Source organism: Rhododendron vialii, chromosome 12a (genome assembly GCF_030253575.1).
Source record: "Rhododendron vialii isolate Sample 1 chromosome 12a, ASM3025357v1".
Lineage (NCBI taxonomy): Eukaryota > Viridiplantae > Streptophyta > Magnoliopsida > Ericales > Ericaceae > Rhododendron > Rhododendron vialii.
The window spans coordinates 5,399,108-5,418,489 of record NC_080568.1 but is presented as its reverse complement, the minus strand read 5'-3'; the positions used below and the strand labels follow the sequence as shown (position 1 = coordinate 5,418,489).

At 38.4% G+C, this 19,382-nt stretch overlaps 3 protein-coding genes across 4 annotated transcripts in view; 2 read left to right on the top strand and 1 right to left on the bottom strand.

Moving 5' to 3' along the window:
- The window catches only part of LOC131310236 (ATP-citrate synthase alpha chain protein 1), a 46,627-nt gene that overhangs the window by 11,352 nt on the left and 15,893 nt on the right, over positions 1–19,382 (top strand). The gene's annotated exons all lie outside the window — the stretch shown is intronic.
- Positions 272–7,380, bottom strand: LOC131310234 (CRS2-associated factor 2, chloroplastic). 2 transcript variants are annotated; one of them, XM_058337148.1, is made up of 7 exons: positions 6,841–7,380; positions 5,478–5,793; positions 4,899–5,047; positions 3,636–3,861; positions 2,988–3,115; positions 2,122–2,266; positions 272–1,063 (listed from the first exon to the last, which is right to left on the bottom strand). In XM_058337148.1, exons 1-7 carry the CDS (start codon positions 7,171–7,173, stop codon positions 696–698), a joined length of 1,665 nt encoding a protein of 554 aa, XP_058193131.1. In that variant the 5' UTR covers positions 7,174–7,380; the 3' UTR covers positions 272–695. The 2 variants fall into 2 exon arrangements, with proteins under 2 accessions (XP_058193131.1, XP_058193132.1); XM_058337149.1 differs by having other exon boundaries at positions 4,920–5,047; positions 6,841–7,325.
- LOC131310237 (uncharacterized) lies at positions 10,424–18,790 on the top strand. The gene is made up of 9 exons (XM_058337154.1): positions 10,424–10,713; positions 12,021–12,372; positions 12,962–12,995; positions 14,091–14,330; positions 16,204–16,293; positions 17,352–17,417; positions 17,504–17,595; positions 17,718–17,765; positions 18,310–18,790. The coding sequence occupies exons 2-9, from the start codon at positions 12,050–12,052 to the stop codon at positions 18,419–18,421; spliced, it is 1,005 nt and encodes a 334-aa protein (XP_058193137.1). The 5' UTR covers positions 10,424–10,713; positions 12,021–12,049; the 3' UTR covers positions 18,422–18,790.

The following is a 19,382-nucleotide window of genomic DNA, read 5'->3' as shown; positions in this document are numbered from 1 at the left end:
AAAACAGTCGATTGATGAAACTCTAACCTGAATTTAGCAAAATCTGGAATGTCTGAAAATAAGGCAGCAACTACTTGAACCTTCACAAAAATTACACTAATTTCAATAGAGTGTCACGCACGGTCGAATGAGTGTTTCCAAGCAGAAAATACCAATCGAGAGTTCCCCGTAATGAGTAAGTCCCAATCGAATGAGTTCCCAAGCGGAAAATACCATGTAATCTCTAATCGAGAGTTCCCTTCATGAGAAGCAAGTGGCAATCAACATAATGTTTTAAGAACTTGAATGGGTTTTCCTCCCCTAACTAATGCATTACTTCATTGCCATTGAGGCCAAAATTAGGGTTAATGATCAAATGCACTATCTACAGTACGCACATCCTCTCAAATTGAGCACACAAGCGAAGGAATGAACGATTTAATTACCAGCAGGAGCACTTTCCCCAGACATGAAAAATTACAAAAAAAAAAAATGTAAAAACTTCCACCAATTATGATGCTTACATTACTTATACCTGTACACCTGGGAACCACTCTGTTGAGACAGACATTGCCATTGCTGTTCATAACTCGATCTAAACCTTGATAGCGTTTTGGCCAAGAAACCGAAATTTGCCTCAAGCAGAGCTTAAATGCAATGAGCATAATATATTCACGACCCAGCTGGAAGAACTTCCATAGATCTTAAGTCAGTTTTCACTGCTCATCCGGCTGCGTTGCTATCCAATCCACAGGTAAGGATCCGATAGGGACTGATGACTCTGTTCCTTCAAACGGGTCGCTGAGAAAATCTTCGCCGTCATCCTCATCCTCCTCACTTCCGTCGTCGTGACTACTATTGCCATCTTCACTGGAGAAGACTAACGCTGGATAGGAATGCTCTGTTGCCTGAGACATGCCGTCGAATTCCTCCACTTTCTGCAAGAGTGAGTCAGGCCCGAGACCAATATCCTCCAGCAACATTGCCTTGCTTGTTTCGATTGCACGCTGCCACAGGGACATCATTTTAGGGCTTGATATTACTGTCTTAGGGTCTGGTTTCTGATAGTCATCGCTTCTACTTCCTGAAGTCAAAAGAACATAGTGCATTTAGAATTGGTGATGCAGAGCAAGGACATCATAACATAACCCTATTTTCGTTTAAACTAGGAGTCATGAAACAAGCAAAACTCTTGAAATCACAGTGTAATCAAGTTGCTGATGAAATTGAAAAGAATAAGATGCATCTTCAAGATATTTGTGCTGTTCGAAGCAATCTCAATGGCAAAGGAGTAACTCACCAAGTCAGATTTTGTTTGTTAAACATTCCTTTTACGCGATTACATCTTTATATTATGTTCCAGAAGCCAGCTAGTAAGTGTAACAAGATAAAAATGACCAAAAAGACAAAACAAGAAGTCAGCTAGTAAGTACAAAATCCGGAGAGGTCAGATTTATCCTGTTCCAAGTACTTATTTAAGAAGAGAAACACTTCACGGAAAAACAAAATCTTGGAAATGTAACCTCCAGGAAGCTGCTACAGTCGTTATATTTGACGCAAATTGCTTCCAAAGGGGGTGGGTGCTTATCAGAAGTTATTTCTGAACTTTAATGAGCTCAGTGACAGCTGAAGCTTCTTTCTTGAATATGGTCCCAAAGGCCCAATCAACCCGGGTGATATCACGCTATATCTGAAGAACCAGATTGATGCTATTCCTAACACTGCTAATTGCAGGCCATGCAAACAGTAAAATGATATAGCCAACCGTGCAAAAGTTAGACTCCTTTCTTCAAATATATTTTCCTTCTTTCTAACCTACCCACAACAGGCTATCTTCACATTTGGTGGATCAAACGTTAATCAAATGGGCAAAATGAAACTGTGGAGTCAAACCTGTGTGCTGTATACCTGGGTACGACCGAAGAGGAGCAATGAAGATCTAAGGTTCATATAAGATCCTAAGAAGATGCATACATTAACTATAATGGCCTGTGGACATCCACAGTATTGTGCTATGTAATATCTGTATATTACTTTTGATCCCCAAAAAGGTGATATAAGAAAGCAAAATTGCAAAAAAGTGAAGTGAAAGCCTTTGGAAATTATCATGCCATTCTATTTGCCTCTTGGTCTCCTGCATACCAGAAAAGTTGAAACCATTTGCGGTGTCACTATCTGCAGAAATAGAACCTGAAGGAGCTTCTGGGTACATTGATTTCCAACCTTGTCCCCTCCACATCAATATTTGTTCATTGTCAAAAGACAATAGCACGCAAGGAACCAAGTCCTGTCGGGAGACAAGGAGAGAGTGAGTAAAGAAATAACAGATTATCAAAACATAGTTCAATGGAAAATACTACTGCCAAGTATTACTTACGAACAACATAAACCTGCAATGCTTTGTAATACTGGTTACATGTTTGTAGGAGCTACTGGAGAGTTAGGCCTGAATACATAGTAGTCTTTTTCTTATTTTTCTATTTTGTTCAAGGCTATGCAATTTTTTGAAAAAACTAGATCATATAGACATCGCAATGACCAAAATTTTCTAGAAATTGGGACTTCCAGGGGCCAAAAAGGGCTTTCTGATGTACTCGACAGAGATCTCTCATGTTGATGTACACACTTCAATAGGTGAGCCAAAGCTTCTCTTTTTTTTTTTTTTTGATCGGCAAAAGTAACATTTTATTAAGAGGGGAAGGGGATTCCAACCAAAGGTTGGAAAGTACAGCCAAAGCTTGTTATTGAACTCATTAAGGTAATATACGATAACAGATAGTTTGGCTAGATTGTAGAAAGGATCGAACATTTTGCAACTCAGAGGATTACATATTATTTTCATAGAAACATAGTGATTCATCACCTAGCATTTGATATATTTGCCTCGTACGTTTTGGTCTTAGTTGTTAGAACACACCCATTTAACAAATCAGATAATGAGATCTAAAATCAGGATGCATCCCGGATGCACTGATAATTAGAAATAGTAATTTCCATGTGACACAAACCTTCAGCTTAGCGCCAATCTTTTTGTAGTCACTAGGCTCCAGCCGCTCGCAATTAATCTTAACTAATGGACTTCCTTCAAAAGCATTCCTCACATCTTTCACTAGGGAAGTGTACACACCATTTTTTGCTGCAGCAGGAAGGGAGGAAAGGATGAATCTCAACAAACAAAAACAATAGACAATCTTTTTCAGTAAATAAGTTTCAGTAATGAGATCTTATCCCAACCGACAAGGTGAATGGATTGAAGAGAACTTTCTCTTCCGCAATGTATGACATTTTCCTTGAACGACCTCGACAAGTTTCCAGAAGAAGACCCTTAACACACCATATGGAACCGATGATTAACTAATTAGCCTCTTTTTCTTAAGTTGAGCCACAAGCAACATGTTCAGAGTGATTTAAACAAATCAACGAATCCGACTTCCAATTGATGAGCTGTGCTTAATTCTTAAAAGTGGATCAGCATCCTGCTCACATTTGTGTGCATAAGAATTAAGCATCAGTTCAGTTGCTAGAGTTAGACATCGTGTGTGCTGTAAGTGTAAATAACATGAAAAACAAGATAAAACAGAGAACCCAATGTTAAACGGGAAAATAATATTTTCACAAGCACATGAACTAGAAGAATACTGGGGTTCATTGTGTACCTAATCTACAAATCGGCAAAAGGTTTTTCCCTTTCTTCCGTAGCTCGTCTGCTTCAGCTTTTGTCAAACCTTCTGGAGCTTCTTGTATGAGCTTCGGATAAACTGGTGTGGCTGGTTTCCAGAGCATAACGGGGTACCATGGACGAGTGCGATGGTCATAGTTTCTGCCACGGAAAATATAAACTGTACCACCAACTCGGTGGATGATCTTTCCGCCAGTTTTTTCCTGGTATAACAAAACAAAATTAAGCGTGTGTAGTAGTCCACTGCAAATTTAAGACTTTTAACGTAATATATTAACACATAACCAACTCAATTGGTTTATTATCAAACAAATGTATGTTAAAACTCCAGATGGCAAACAGTGTGCCACATACATTGAAGTATCACACATACAATGTAGATACAAAAATCCTGACTTCCTCTTTCCATGTTTAACAACATATTTAAAGCAGTTCCATCACAATTTTCAAGAGAAAAAAAAACGCTTAAGTGTTATTTGTCGGGAATCTTGGGATAGTGATAATCCAATGGGTAAAACACATTATAGACTATAGGTTTCGAAAAGTGACACAAATGATACACATGCTTCTTTTCGATATTGCAAAGTAGTGGGAATGCCTTTCCCACCGTTGTGTTGGCCATGGGGGAAAAACAGACCAAACCATACCTTTTGAAAGGTTTTGATAAGGTTTAGCATCTGTATTCTGCAAGTGCTTAAACTTGAATGTTCAAGCTAATTGGCTTTCGTTAACAGTTTGATAGCTAGCCAGAATGCAGTGGGAGAATCACCCAAAAATTTGCCAAAAGTGAAATCAAAAGTTCGTGCAACAGTACCCCAAGCTCTGACAAAAAAAAGTAGACTTGAGTACTCATGCATGAAACATACGTGCTCTATTAGAATTGCATAGAAGCTACTTCTTACCATTTTAGAGCAGCATTAAGTCCTTACAAAAGGTAATATAACGATTGACAGGGTAAGTTCACAACAAAGTATTCTGATGATAAAGTACCAAGAGAACAAGTCATGGAGCTAGCCAATAAGATCGAGTTGTCAGAACATTCAATCAACAAACAAATGCAAAGGAGTTTGCAAAGTTGCAAACTTGCAATCAGTATAGTGGTTGGTCAAATTTACTCGTGCGAAACAAGAAGCCCTGAGTTCTTTTTTGGAAGTTCATCTTGCAGCATTACTGAACCCCACAGAAACATAGAACACGAACAGAACAAGATCACAAGTGAAAATTTGAACAGATTCCCCACCAAGTAAAAGCTATGGCAAACCTCAAGACAACGGCAAACATTATTCATATCGACAGTTGGAACACCCAGGCATCGAACTTTACAAACTGGCCGTCGCTTCCAATGTGTATGCACCAACTCCAACATATTATGTGTCAATCCATCCCTTCCTAAATTTCATTCAAGAACTAAATTAAACACAACTCTGCACCACATATTTGTATATCAAAATTCAAGTCTTTCCACAATATTATTTCATCTTTGGTTAATTTTTAAAGCTGTTGCTCAGCATCAAGTAACCAGAAGATCAAAAGAAAAAATTATACATCCAACTTCAGACGAAATCATTGAAGGGACCAAGAAAACAAATTTCAAGTTTTTTATTCTTTTTTTCGTGATATTTTCTAGTTTAGTCTAAGTGAACTCTTTTTACATTTTTTTTCCTCTTTAGACAATTAGTAATTTCATCTGTATTTCTTTCAATGTTGCAATCCCTCAAGAAAAGATGAACAAAATTCAGCGGACGATTCTGATATATGCATATTCCCATACCAAAAAAATATCCAACTGGCCAAATTTTAAATTTTAAATGAACCTTACCTAAATTGACTTGTCGATTGCTTCCAATGTGAGGCTTCAAAAGCTCATAAATCTCCGCTCTCGTCAACGGCATTCCAATCACCTTCTGTCTTGGTTTCACCTCCGCCGGAAACCTCCCCATCTCCAACGGCCTCACCATTTCCAACCGCTTCACTCTGCCTTCCTCCTCCGCCACGGGATTCATTGACTCAACCAACGCAATCTTCCTCGCCTTCCTCCTCTCATTCTTCATCGGCGCCTTCCCCGTCCACGGCCGTGGCATTGTCGGCGGCGCAAAGGGCAAGAACGCCGGCTCCCGAATTGCCACCGGCTTCACCTGTTATAGATATTCATTGGAATTTATGTAAACCAAATAAAAGGAGATAAAGCAACAACAGTAAAATGTTGACATAGTGCTCTAAGTAGAGAAATATAGTACAGAGAAATCGAGCATGCGAAAATGCTCTCTTTAGAAAAGAAACGTCCCTTTGTGCACCAGGATGAATAACGTTCTACTCTCAAGATAGAACGATCTTTCACAAATTTTGTGTGCAACTAAAGCCCTCTCATGAACCTAGAACAACCCTTATATAGATCAAAACCCAGATCAATACTCCAACTCAATAGCATCCAATATATGACAATAAAAATCCCATGAATGTGTTTGGACACTCAGGCAGGCGGACACAAACGGTGCAGAGGTGCCCGGGCACTCCAAATATTCTTACTAATTGTATTAGTTTTCAACGCTAATTTAAAAAATTCTATGGGATTGGCCCCTCTAAGTCCCTTGGGTGCATAAAAGTTCTTAAAATTCATATATAGGTGTGTGGAAAACCCCGTAAAATTTCATGTTACTAACATTTTTTTGGTCGCGCGTGTAAAGTTAAATGACGGTTATGCATATATACATAAGTTCCTCTCTTAACCTAGCAAATGGTAATACTCCTATATACTTATAGAATAATTCCCTCCGTCTCGTATTGTTGGTCACTTGGTCCACTACGGAAAGACTATTTGGACAAAAAATAAAGTACTTTCGTGCTTCAAATTAGCTTCTGCTATTTCAAGAGTTTGCTGAGCTTCTTGTGGATCAATGTCGCTACTCTTCTTTAATTTGGTGTCAAGAAGCCAAAAAAAATTATGAGCGGGAAGTATTTTATTTTTCGATCCTAAAATTACACATCCTTCCGTAGCGGACCGGAGGGAATACATTTTTGTTATTAACTTAAATGTATGTGGTCAGGATTCCCGCTAAATACAAATTCTGCGTCAAGCCTCGTTAATACAAAATATTATTAAAATTCATCATAGTCCCAATGGTTCGAAATAATAAAACAAAATATTCCAAATATAAGTTATTAAAGGTGTTCTCTAACATCACCTTGGGAGTCTCTGAGTAGCTGAATTGGAACTCGAACGGGGCGCCGGGGAGGAGATAGGACAAACCGGACTCTCCGACGACGACGGCCCGGTCGCCGTCGGAGGAGATGACTCCCGGTTTGACGGGTTTGTGGTACTTGGTGTTGCGGTGGAGGGTTTTGAAGGCGGGGTTTGGAGGGTGTTTTCGGGATTTGAGGGGAGGCGGGGGGTATTTGGGGACTGGGATTGGGGGTTGGGGGGGAGAGGAGGTGTGGCGGCGGGGGGTGTTTGGTGGTGGCGTTGATGGCAGGGTTGAGAAGAGGTTGGGAGATGGTAGTTTGGCAATAATCGGCATTTTAGAGAGAGAGAGAGAGAGAGAGAGAGAGAGAGAGGATTAAGGGGTGAAGTAGTTGGAGGGAAAATGGATGCTGGTTTTTCTGTTGCAGAAGAAAGGAGGGAGAGAGTGAGGAAGAGGATGATAGTGGATAAAATTCAGCAATAATGATACGCATACACCCACCGACGAGTGTGGCCGGATTTGTTATCTGTGAGTGTACTAAAGATTTTCAAAAGAATTTTTCACTCCTCTTTTGTATATCCGCACTTTCTTTTTTGTGTTTTTAACAAAAAGAATAAATACACTTTCGATACTAAAAATAAAAAATTGTCTGAATATCACTCTCGAAGATTTTTTCTGCAATTTCTCGAGGCTTTGTGGTGTATGAAGTTGCGATAAATGGCGTCGTTTTCGGGACCCTATCAATAGGGATGCCCATATGGAAATGGGGCGGATGGTCAGGCAGGCTGAATTTATTTATAATTTCATGTCCCATCTCCGTTCAGTTTTTATCAGATTGGAGTTGGAGCAAGCGAAATCGGAGAGGTGGCGGATCGAGGAATAATCGAGTCCCAATTTATAGTTGTTATTTGTACTATTTTTTTCTCCTGAGATGATATTTATAATAAAATAAAATAGTAAAGAGTGACGAGAATTTAAATAACGGAAATCAAAGTAATGAAAATTGTGATTTGTTATTTTTGTATTTTGCTCTTACTATATTTAATCAATAAAATCTAGATAGATACATAGATACAATAAAATATTAGTTACAGTAACCGACACAGAATAGGTGAAACAGGATAGAGAAACATATATCATTCCCACCCTATTTTTTTATCTGATTGGAAAATATTAATCCACATAGATTGGGACAGAGAGGTTGAAGGAGGAGGCGGGACGAGGAAATTGTCATCCCTACCATCACACCACGGATAGGGTTGATAAATGAGCTTAGCTATTCAATATTCATAGTCATGTTCAACTCCTTAAAAGTTTTTGAGGTTGGTTTGTAAACAACATAAAATAAGCTTGAACAAATTGTTAAACGCGTTAAGCTTTCGAATCGAATTTGAACGAGTTATTATTCGACTCATTCGAGTTACAACATTCAAAAGATTCAAGCAACTCCTAATCGGTACGATTAAAATTTATTTTAGATTAACTCATTTGACAAATAAATAAACATTTATCATATAAGTCTAATTTTATATACCTTTATGAGCTTGAACAATCTATTGCTCAACTCGTTGAACAATCTATTGCTCAACTCGTTTGACTCTTTTTGGAAAATTCCGCTATATCTTTGTGTGAATTACTTGTACTTTGTTTGTTTGGAGCTTAGGAACAAATAAAAAGAAAGGGAAAGTAAAAGAGAAAAATTGCAAAAAAAAAATGGTTATCGTTCTTTGTTTGATTTTGTAAAGAAAAGCAAATATGAGAAATGAGATTTAGTCAAAAATTCCTCATATTTACATTTTTTTTAATTCAAAGACGAGCACTTTTTGCAATCAAACATAAAAGTGCCTAAAACCTTATATTACCTTATGAAAGTGCCTAAAATCATAGGATACCCTATGAAAATGCCTAAAATCCTAGGGTACCATATATATGAAATTGCCTAAACTACTAAAATCCTATAATAGGAAAGTGAATCCTAAAACTCTATAAAAGCGCCTAAACATGTTTTGACTTTATGGCTAAAAAACTCTCAAAAAGTTGAAGGACATCAACTAAAAATTATTTTGCTCGCATCCTTTCCCTAAATAAAAACTATTTTACCGTCATTATGACTAATTTTTTCGGAAAAGAATAATGAATATTGAGAGTGACAAATAGAGAAAAAAGAGGACAAACAGCTTTCTTCTATTTTTTCCCTTGATTTTCTTTTCTTCTCCATTTCTTTCCTCTCTATTATTATACTAAAATGAACAACTGTTAATACTAATTAAGGGAATATTTCTATTATATCTCTTCAACTTTACACGAAAATTCACTTTGGTCCTTCTAGTTTCAATTTGAACAATTCTAACCATCGATTTTGGATTACGTTTCAATGTGAACCTTTCGTAGCCTTCCGTTTATTTTTTGAACGGAAAACATGCATGTGCCTCTCACATGACCAAATGGGAGGGGTATAATGGCCAATTCTCTCCCTCCCTTTCCCTAGAGAGAAAAATCGCTCCCAAATTCTCCGCCCAAACTCATCCCCAACCACCACCGCCGTCTCCCATCACCAAAGCCCCCACCACCGACCTCCTCACCAAATTAAAACCCTCTCCCTAATTTATTTCCCACCGCCACCACCATAGAACCAATTTTCAGAAAAGTTAGACCCCCCCGCTCTCTCTCTCTCTCTCTCTCTCTCTCTCTCTCTCTCTCTCTCTCTCTCTCTCTCCTTGAAAGCCCAAAATCAAGACCTTTTACTCTCTGTTTATCACCCCCCACCCCCTCTCGCTTCCCCTAATTCTACTTTGGGTTTTTTAAAATAAAAAACATAGAGAGATGATTTGGCCCAGTAAGTCTTTTTTTACTTTATTGATCTTTTGGTTAATTTGTTTATTTTTATTCTATTATTGTTAAGATATTTGCACGCAACTCACAACACATGGAGTAATTGATAGTACTATGTATGTGGGTTTATATTATTTGCAACGAGCAGGGTATGGAGGAAATGCAAACAGGCAGTGACACAATCGCTGGCTCGGAGAGAGAGAGAGAGAGAGAGAGAGAGGAGTTGGGTTTGCAGTTTTCGGACAACTTGCTAAGTCGTCTTATTCCAAAACAACCTATTTCGATTTGGCGCTGTTGCTGGAAGGAAGCTGAGCTTTGCTAGTTGGAAAATGACCGATGAATCCACTATCCGCCTTGTTCTCTACGCTTACAATTTGAAGGAGCTTTCCTTTTCCTCTGTTTTCAAATTTGCCTTCATTGGGAGGTTTTTTTTTTTTTTTTTGAAAATTGGGAGGTTTGTTATTGATGTGGGAGGGGATGATTTTTGTTGATGACATGGATTTTGAGAGAGGAATGGGGAATGGCTGTAAGCAAGAGGAATTAACGGGCAAATATATCCCTCCCATTTGGTCATGTGAGAGGCACATGTATGTTTTCGGTCCAAAAAATTAACGGAAGGCAATGGAGGGTTCACATTGAAACATAATCCTAAATTGAAGGTTAGAATTGTCCAAATTGAAACTAGAAGTACCAAAGTGAATTTTCTTGTAAAGTCGAAGGGAGGATATAACCGAAATTTTTCTCTACTATTATAGAGTAAGTTCTAGCAGTTGAAAATGGAAGTTTCTTGTAAAAAAAAAAAAAAAAGGAAGTTAAACTCCAATGGTAGTCGCCATTTTTCACATACAGTGTCGTGTTCCTCGTGGACGTCCTCACTTACGTAATTCTTCGTCACCACCTACCTCTCTCTCTCTCTCTCTCTCTCTCTCTCTCTCTCTAACTGGTCCAACATATGCTGGGTTTTGTCAATTGATGTTCCTCACGCCGCTCCAAGTAATCCCACTGAAGGGCGTGAGCAAGGTTGATCCCACAAGGAGTAAAAAGGTAGTAATCCAAAAACCTGCTTCTCTCATGTTTACTTGATTCTTGAGAGAGAGGCTGCGTTGTATTCTTTTATCTGCATTTCCTTCGTACATATGTGCTGTATATTCTTAATCCTTCTGCATATTCAAGATTGTTGGTAGTTAAATTCCTGATTTACCCTTTGAATTCGGAGAAATGGTAGCAAAACATAAAAGAAAGGATGATCAAGTCACTTGTTTGCATAATTAAAAGAGCCGTGAGAATTGAGAGGATGAGAATTGCGAAAGGAAAAAGAAGATTGGATTTTTTTCTCACTAATTTCTTTTAACCCCCTTTGTCTGAATCCAAAGGGTGCTATGAAAATGGTAGAGTTCCTTAATGAGCCCTAATTACTTTGACTGAGGGTTTCGTTTTGTTTCCATTTGGGGATAACATTTGGCCCAAAAAAGTTTACTTAAATAGTTTGTTTTCTTTTTCTTTGGTTGAAATTTGACTTCTCCTTTCAGCCTGACATTGCTAAATATGGTTCTCCCCCCACCTCCCCGACTAATTTGCAACTAAGATTTCAATTCTAGTTGTTTTTGGCTGATAAGTTACGGTATCAGTATACTTGATGATCAATTTCACCTCTCTGTTTTTTTTCTTCTAAATTTGTACTTGGTTAGAGCTCCTCATGTAAGGGCTCATAAACGAACCAAGCTACTAGAGTTTGGTCTCTTGTTCGCTCGCAAAATGCTCGTTTGACATGGGTTTGTTAGATAATTAAATTAAGCTTAAAGATTTTTTAATGCTCGCTAAGCTTTTAAACCAATCTTGAACGAAATATTACTTGGCTCATTCAACGTATGATGTTTAAAAAATTCAATCTACGCGTGATTGGTTTGATTAAAGCTCGTTTGAGGTTGGCCTGCCTGGTAAATAAGCCAAGCATGAATATAACATTTTAAGCTCATTAAGTTTGCAAACCAAGCAAAAACGTTCCAGCTTTTGGCTCATTCAGCTCATTTATTAGTTCTATCCTCATGCATCAACCTTTTTTCTGTAAGCAAACATTTACTGCTGTGGAACTTTGTAAGTTGACTTGGAACTCCCTATGAGAAATTCAGTTTCCGTTTTGCATTTTCATTTTTGCTTATTATTGTGTGCATGAAATTCTTTACCAGATCATTCATGCGTATAATTGCCGTACTAATTGTGAAGTATATCTGATATTAGTTATGTATTTGCGCTTCTCGCAACTGGAGTTTTGAAATAGAATTTTGTTTCATGAGAAGATAGATATTTTCATCTGGCATTGGAATATGTGAACTTTGTGAATTTCTTAACAGGATAATCGGACCATACATGTTTGCCAGTCATGACAACGGATACAACCGACCTGAGTTATTGGTTAAACTGGAGGTTCTTCACCTGTGCAGTATTTGTCTTTGGATCTATGGTTGTGTCAGTATTTGTAATATGGAAATATGAAGGTTTCAAAAAATCAAAAACAGAGAGAAGATATAATTGGCAAGACACGGCAGGGATTTTATACAAGGACGAAACATGGAGGACATCCTTGAAAGTGATCCGTCCCACCTGGCTTCTTGCTTACAGAGTGACTGCTTTCATTGTGCTTTTGTCATTGCTCATTTTGAATGTCGTGCTTGATGGAGGCGGCATATTTTACTATTATACTCAGTAAGTGATGTTTCTCTGTAAATTTTAGTTTTCTTCTGAGCCATTTCAAATGTAAAGTGGATTTGGTGACATTTTAATTTGATTTCCTTGTTTGAGAAGTCCGATCTGTATATCCACACTACATTATTCTGACAGATCTAATTATTTGAATAACATGATGTGCAATTGTTTATACGGACAATCCTAGTGCTCTTGGCTGTGAAATTAAGCTAGTTGCCTGTATAATCTGCTTAAGCTGGATTTTTTTTTACTGGTACTTGAAGAGGTGTTGGATGATCACTATCATTTAGATTTTAGAGTGTCCCTGAAACAAACCTAATGTAACACGAATGCAGTTACTGCCAAAATCTATGAGAGCTAAAGTATCATATGTCTCTTTGGCTTTTTCGCTTTTCGGTAAACTTCTACAAGAAGTTGGACTTGCTCCTGTCTTAATTTTGAACTATTTCTAGCATGATGGGTTTTGAAAATTCTATGGAACATGAAGGAAACGACATGAAAAATATTAAATGACTAGTCACTTTGAGGAACAAATGTTGCCAACTTAGCTAACGTTTTCTGTTTTGCGATGTTTGTTGGTTCTGAACAGGTGGACATTTTCATTGGTCACCCTATATTTTGGGGTAATCGTCTCCATTCCTACAAGTTTTGTGTCTACATCTGTCTTTATTTTCTTCCTTTGAATTATCTGAAGTGGAGCGGTAATGGAATTTATTAGATTGTTGACTACCAACTCATCTAAAAGCTTAAGCTGTTAGAGGGAGGCACAACTTTATTATTTATACCTTCAACACGCCCCCTCGCGTGTAGCCAGGCTCTTCTCCATAAATGGGCTAAATACGTGTAAATATTTTAACATTAGGTAGGCGGTGAGGTTTGAACACATGATCTATTGCTTGCTCTGATACCATATTAGATTGTTGACCACCAACTCATCTAACAACTTAAACTGTTAGAGAGAGGCACAACTTTATTATTTATACCTTCAACAGAATTCTTGGATTTGTTTCTGATTATTATGTACTATTCCTAGATGGCATCCATGTTGTAATCTATAATATTTTTGCATAGATGATGATACGACTGCAAACGAGCCAAGTTGTTCTTGAATGGCTCAACCTCGGCTTGTTTGAACTAAGCTTGATTTGCTTAAAAACGAGCTCGAGTCAATCTTTTAAGGCTCGTTTAAAATCGAGCAAGCTTGAGTAACCCTAGCTGGGATAGATTGGCCCGTGTACACAAGGAGGTTATACTCGCCAACTCTTATTCACATGAATACATGCATAAATTTGCAGTATTTATTAAGATAATCTCAATTCTAGCTTGAACTCTCCACAGGTAGGCTTGGCCCGGCTCGACACGTTTGCAGCCCTATCATTGACCTTGCTTTCATCTAGTTTGGTTTGTGGAATCGACCCAAACCAACTCACTCTCCCAATCCACATAGAATAATCAAGCAAAGAGAAAAGCATGACACTAGATTTTACGTGGTTCCCCAATTGGGTAATTGGGTACATCCACGGTTGACGCCATTTTTCACTATGTATTGAATAGAGAAGAGTGTAGACACAAAATGTACAAGCAAAATGAGAGGCATTGATATGTAAACTGCGAATATCACCCCTTTTAATACAAGAGTTGTGTTGTATTCTGGTTTTGAGTTAAGATTTTCTGTTTTCACGCTTATATAATGCTTATTTCTGAATTTCCTTTTGCAGCTTGCATCTTTATTCTCCATTCATGGTTGTCGCCAATGCTGCCATGAAGCTGGTGTTGCTAGGGTTGATCAGGTCGCTTTAGATGCAGAGCGGGGCACTTATGTGGCTCTAAGTTTGGAGGAAAATGCGAATATGCCAAGTATGTCCAAAAGCTTACATTCGGGCTTGAATTCCCACGAAGAATATCTCGCTCGGAAAACTGCAGGCATATGGGGCTATATCTTTCAGATTATTTACCAGGTAGCATTCTCCGATGACATTGTTTTTGCCTTGCCCCAATGTGCAGAATTTGGTAAAGAAACCAAAACGCTCAAAGATTATGTGTGGAATGGGATGGAATCCAGCAGTATCAGTTTTTTTTTGGTTAATTGTTCCATTATCGGAGAGAACCCCGTTTGGAAAGCATTGATTTGAACTTCTGTTTAGTACCGCTGCTTGAGATTTTTGAGTGTAACACTCTTGCTGCTTAAGTGAATTCACGAGGTGGATTTATTTGGGCCTTTTATGAGTGTAACCAAATTGGAGATCCATAGTTGCAAAAAACAAAGGAAGAAAAATAATGTATAATAACAACAAAACAAAACAACGAACTTGAAAAACAAACAAAGTAATGAACCGAACAGCATACCGCATCTTAATACTTCCATTCCACGTACTGAACACTTGTATGCACATACTGCAGAAGATTGACGTGTTTTTTTGGGCGGATAGTAAATTCATAGATGAACTTTTTCCTAGTTATACCTCCTCTTGGTTTCATGTCAAAGGCGATGACTAGAAATCCTAAAGATAGCGTTTATTCAGGACAAATAATATTAATGGGCTATCACTTTACAACAAATCAAGAGCCCCTATAGAAGACCCACTTTAAGTTAATGGCTTACATGACTATTGCAGGCATACAGCTCTGCCATGTGACACAGTCACGTCACTCACAGCATTGTACCAATGTGACTCTACTGCTCGAGTATATCTTCTGCTATAGTTGTGAACCGGGGCACACTTTGGTCGCTTGAGCTAGCCCCCGTGGTTAGATACCATTATACCATTATGTTGGGGATTCTTTGTGGTGCACAATACATGAGCGATGGGTCTTCTTTCCATCATCTCCAACTAGATAGGCTTAAGGCTCTCCAATGCTCTCAGTTTTCTGTTCCATTGTTATAGGACTCAATGCTCTCTCTCCGTGATAGGATTGCTTCATAACCACCTCACTTCCAGCAATCATTCTGCAGATAGTAGACAACTTCTGAGTTGTGCCAATTATAAAATAGCCGAATTGTGACAGTCAAAACACTCATTAGCATAATTCATCTCAAGCATGAACAAACCGCCCTAGCAATTACAGTAATCTCATGTCGAATGTACAACGATGTTATCCAAATACATTTATGTTCCGCTCTCTTACTATTTACCGCATTAGCATTTCGTTGTGTATCTTTGTCCTCCACTGCGGACGATGTTATGTAAACCAGCACAAGGTGTGGTTTAACAACATTATAGTAATAGTAACATCAGTGGCTCTTGAATCAAGCCCTCAGAGAGAATATTGGTTTCTCCCTATTTCTTTTTCTCTCTTCTGTTCTCCTTTCCTTGATAACTTCTTTTTTCTCCCGGGGACTGCAACTTATCAACTAGAAACAGCTTACATTAACGAGTACTGCTAACAAACTTGAGGAGGGTATCCTTCATCCTGACACCATAAGTGGGAGCCTTACAAAATAGCAACAAACCTAGTTGCTATTTTAATCAGCTTTTCCAAGACCCAATCTGGCATTGCCTTTGTTGGGCTAGAAATGCATGCGGCCATCTTGACGAATTGAAGTTTCAGTGACTGCAATTTTAGTCTTTGGCCTGGTCGTGTGTTTAAAATGGTTGCTTTGAGATTGGGTATTTTATTTTGTTGAAAACCTCGAAGAGTGATTTTATGAGTTTGAACTTGGAAACGTTAATAGCTCTCACATTAATAGAAGATAGGAGAGTTTTGCATTTTAAGTAACTTGAACTCTAATGTAAGTTTGACTCGACTTGATGGTTTCATATAAAGTTTATTCTTAATCATTCTTTATGACGTATCCTATTGTATATTCTTAATCATTTCTTCCTTGAACAGATATGTGCAGGTGCAGTGGTGCTTACTGATTGCGTCTTTTGGTTCATAATTTTTCCGTTTCTCACCTCCGATGATTACAGCTTGGATTTTGTAAGTTTCAATTTCAGCCCTTAGTTCTTGTTTTTTCTCTTTTGCAGAGTTGCATGTATAGGCACAGTGACGACCAAAATCGAGTCCTAGCAATTTAGTAGGTTAAGCTGTTGGCGCCTGAGGTCTATTATGACCCCTAATGTACATATAAACTTCTCATTCAGACATATTCTGAGCCACTGAATCAGTCTTGACTTTAAGAAAAGTGTAAAATATTGTTCCTTTTGGACAATTGCAGTTAGGCACCTAAGTTGATTGTTCAAGTTAGGTGTTCCAATTTATCAGCTCAACCTAAAAGGGGAAGCAATGAACAAGTGATGCCTTTCGAAATGGAGAGTTGTGTAATTGACAATGATTACAAATCTTCGTTTCTTTGTCGATTATAACTTAATGGTTATCATAAGGAAACATGATCTTATTCTTATTCTTTTCACATTTTGATGTCAGTTTGTCTCAAGCGTTATGGGAGATATTAAGCTAAATGGTTGTTTTAGCCTATCTGGAGAATATAGGGGTATTGTTGGCAATATTCCTACTTCCCAGTAACATAATTACCAAAACGCAACCAAACTAATCCTTGTGTCCAAAGCAATTGGGATTGGTTACATGAATCCCTTTTCTCCATTTTGCTTCGTCTAGGGCTATATTATTAAGTATGAACACTAAAGCTTACTAAATCATATTCCAGTGATATTATGGTGGTACTAAATTTCTTGTATTTAATTGACCAAAGAGATACAGAATCAAATTAGACTTGAACTATTGGACTAGCACTGATTGTGGCAGAATTAAATGTACACTCACACATGGTAGTGTTTGGCTCACGTTAGTTAATTATCTCTTCCAAAACTAGTATATGCGGCTGAACGTTCTGTCCACTCATAGCCAATGGTTTTGAGCATGTTTTTTTAAACACACAAATATACAATAAACGAAGTTATGCAAGCATGTGTCGTAAGTATTACTACCAACTTTCATGGACATAACAAAGTACATTTATATTGGTGTCCTCACTCAACAACTGTTCCTCAGATTGATCTACTATGCTTCAATTGCAGATTGATGCTACTTTTCATTCACTCAATGCTGTTTTGCTGCTCGGTGACGTGATTTTGAATTGCTTGGTAAGTTGCAGTCCGTTTGTGCTTTGGTAGTTATCTATTTTTTAATTTTGCTTCATGACCAACTAGAATGTATTATTTCCTTCCAGCGGTTCCCTTTCTTTCGAATAACATATTTTATTCAGTGGACGAGTATATATGTCATTTTCCAATGGATCGTCCATGCTTGTGTTTCAATGTGGTATGTTGGATTTATATCCCTTATGTCTTCTCTTTTCTTTGATTCTCTTTCTTTATCTTCTTGTTTCTCTTTGGTCATTAACAATGTCTAATCTTCACTCGTAATCATTCCCTTTGTTACAGGTGGCCTTATCCATTTCTTGACTTAACCACTCCATATGCTCCGATATGGTATGTATTTCCACACCCACATGAACACGTAATATCGGTGCGATGTTTCTATGATGTTGCTGGTGGTGGTTTTAGTATTCAATTTATGAAGGAAAAAAAAAAAAAGTAGGCTGGGAGGTAATACTTAAAACCTGTACTGAACTCTCTTGAATCATCTGGCTCCACCATGGACCGGAAAGATTATGTGGCCTTCTTTAAACATACTGTGTTTTGAACTTGAGTGCAGCTCAGGTGGTTTTAACTTTTAACTTGTACCCTTGCGTGCCAAGGCCAGGTTTGGGCTTTGAATTTTTGGAGAACCATGGGATACTCTATTCTGATAGCCTAGGATACTAACCTGCTAACATCCTACCTTTGGCAAGCACAAATCTTAAAAAACAGTAGCATCCTGTGTTGGTCGGACGAGATTTGGTTAGAAGGGTGACCACCTCTATGTTTGATTATTTGTCGTGGTCTAGCTTACAACTGTTTGATAGCGACAAATTGGTGAAAAGAACGAAAACAAGTGAGTTTCATCTTCTTCTGCCATTACAATCTTTAACAGGTACTTGGCAGTGGGGATTCTGCATCTCCCATGCTATGGCGTCTTTACTCTCATAATAAGGTTGAAGAACTATTGGTTGTCGAAAGCATTCCCAGATGCTATTCAGATATGAGAAGAGAGAGGTAACACGACGTTTGGGCTTCTTCGCACCATGGAAGAGTCAAGCATGCTCAACTCTACTCAGGTCCTTTTGCATTTAACATTGCTAGTCCGACTTCATTCATGTTGCGTTTTGAAATTTGGTTCATATTAAAGTGGGGCAGCTATATTCCATAGAGATTTTGAATTTTATTAGCGTGATATTTATGGGATACTGTTGATGTGTGGAAGATGTAACAACTTTAAGAGTTGAGGAAACCAGAAGTGCATGATTCTTGCTGGAAGGTGTCTGTTTCACAATCTTCATCTACTGTTGTATACACAACCCTGTAATGTACTTCTATATTTTTCATTCAAAGAAACAAAGCTAGACTTTGAATTACCGATGCCCCATTCTTATTTCTGTTTGGCAAATTCGTATGTTATTACACTATCTGTTTGGCAATGTAACGCTTGCCGGGAGGAAAAGCAGCAAATGGACAGTTAATAGATGGGAATGAGCTTTCAACATAGCTACAGGAAAAGATGCAGATAGAACACTTCACGGAACCCCAATGTTATGCCCAGTCAGGACGAAGTTGGGAGTTCACTGTTGACACGTAGTGCGGATTACAGAACCATTAGGGCTTGGGCCGACCAATTGGGCCAGGCCCAAGGCTAGAGCCCATCTCGTGGCATAACAAGAGTGGGCCAGAGTGTTCAGTAGGGGGCTGAACCTGGAGGATTGAGGCAATAGCTAGAAGGAAGCCCGGTCAATACAGCTCGGCACTGCGTTGATGGCAGCCAGAGACAGCTCGGCCACGTGGCATTTGGTTTACAATGTGAACTTTACATGGAGGGTGGCAGGCATCACGTCCCGTTATAGATCCTACATTGGTTAAGGAGGCCATGTGTGACCTCCGTGATATATGATATATGAGATGTGAAATTGGCTATTAGGCACACGAGCTGAGCATGAGACGACCATAATCCTA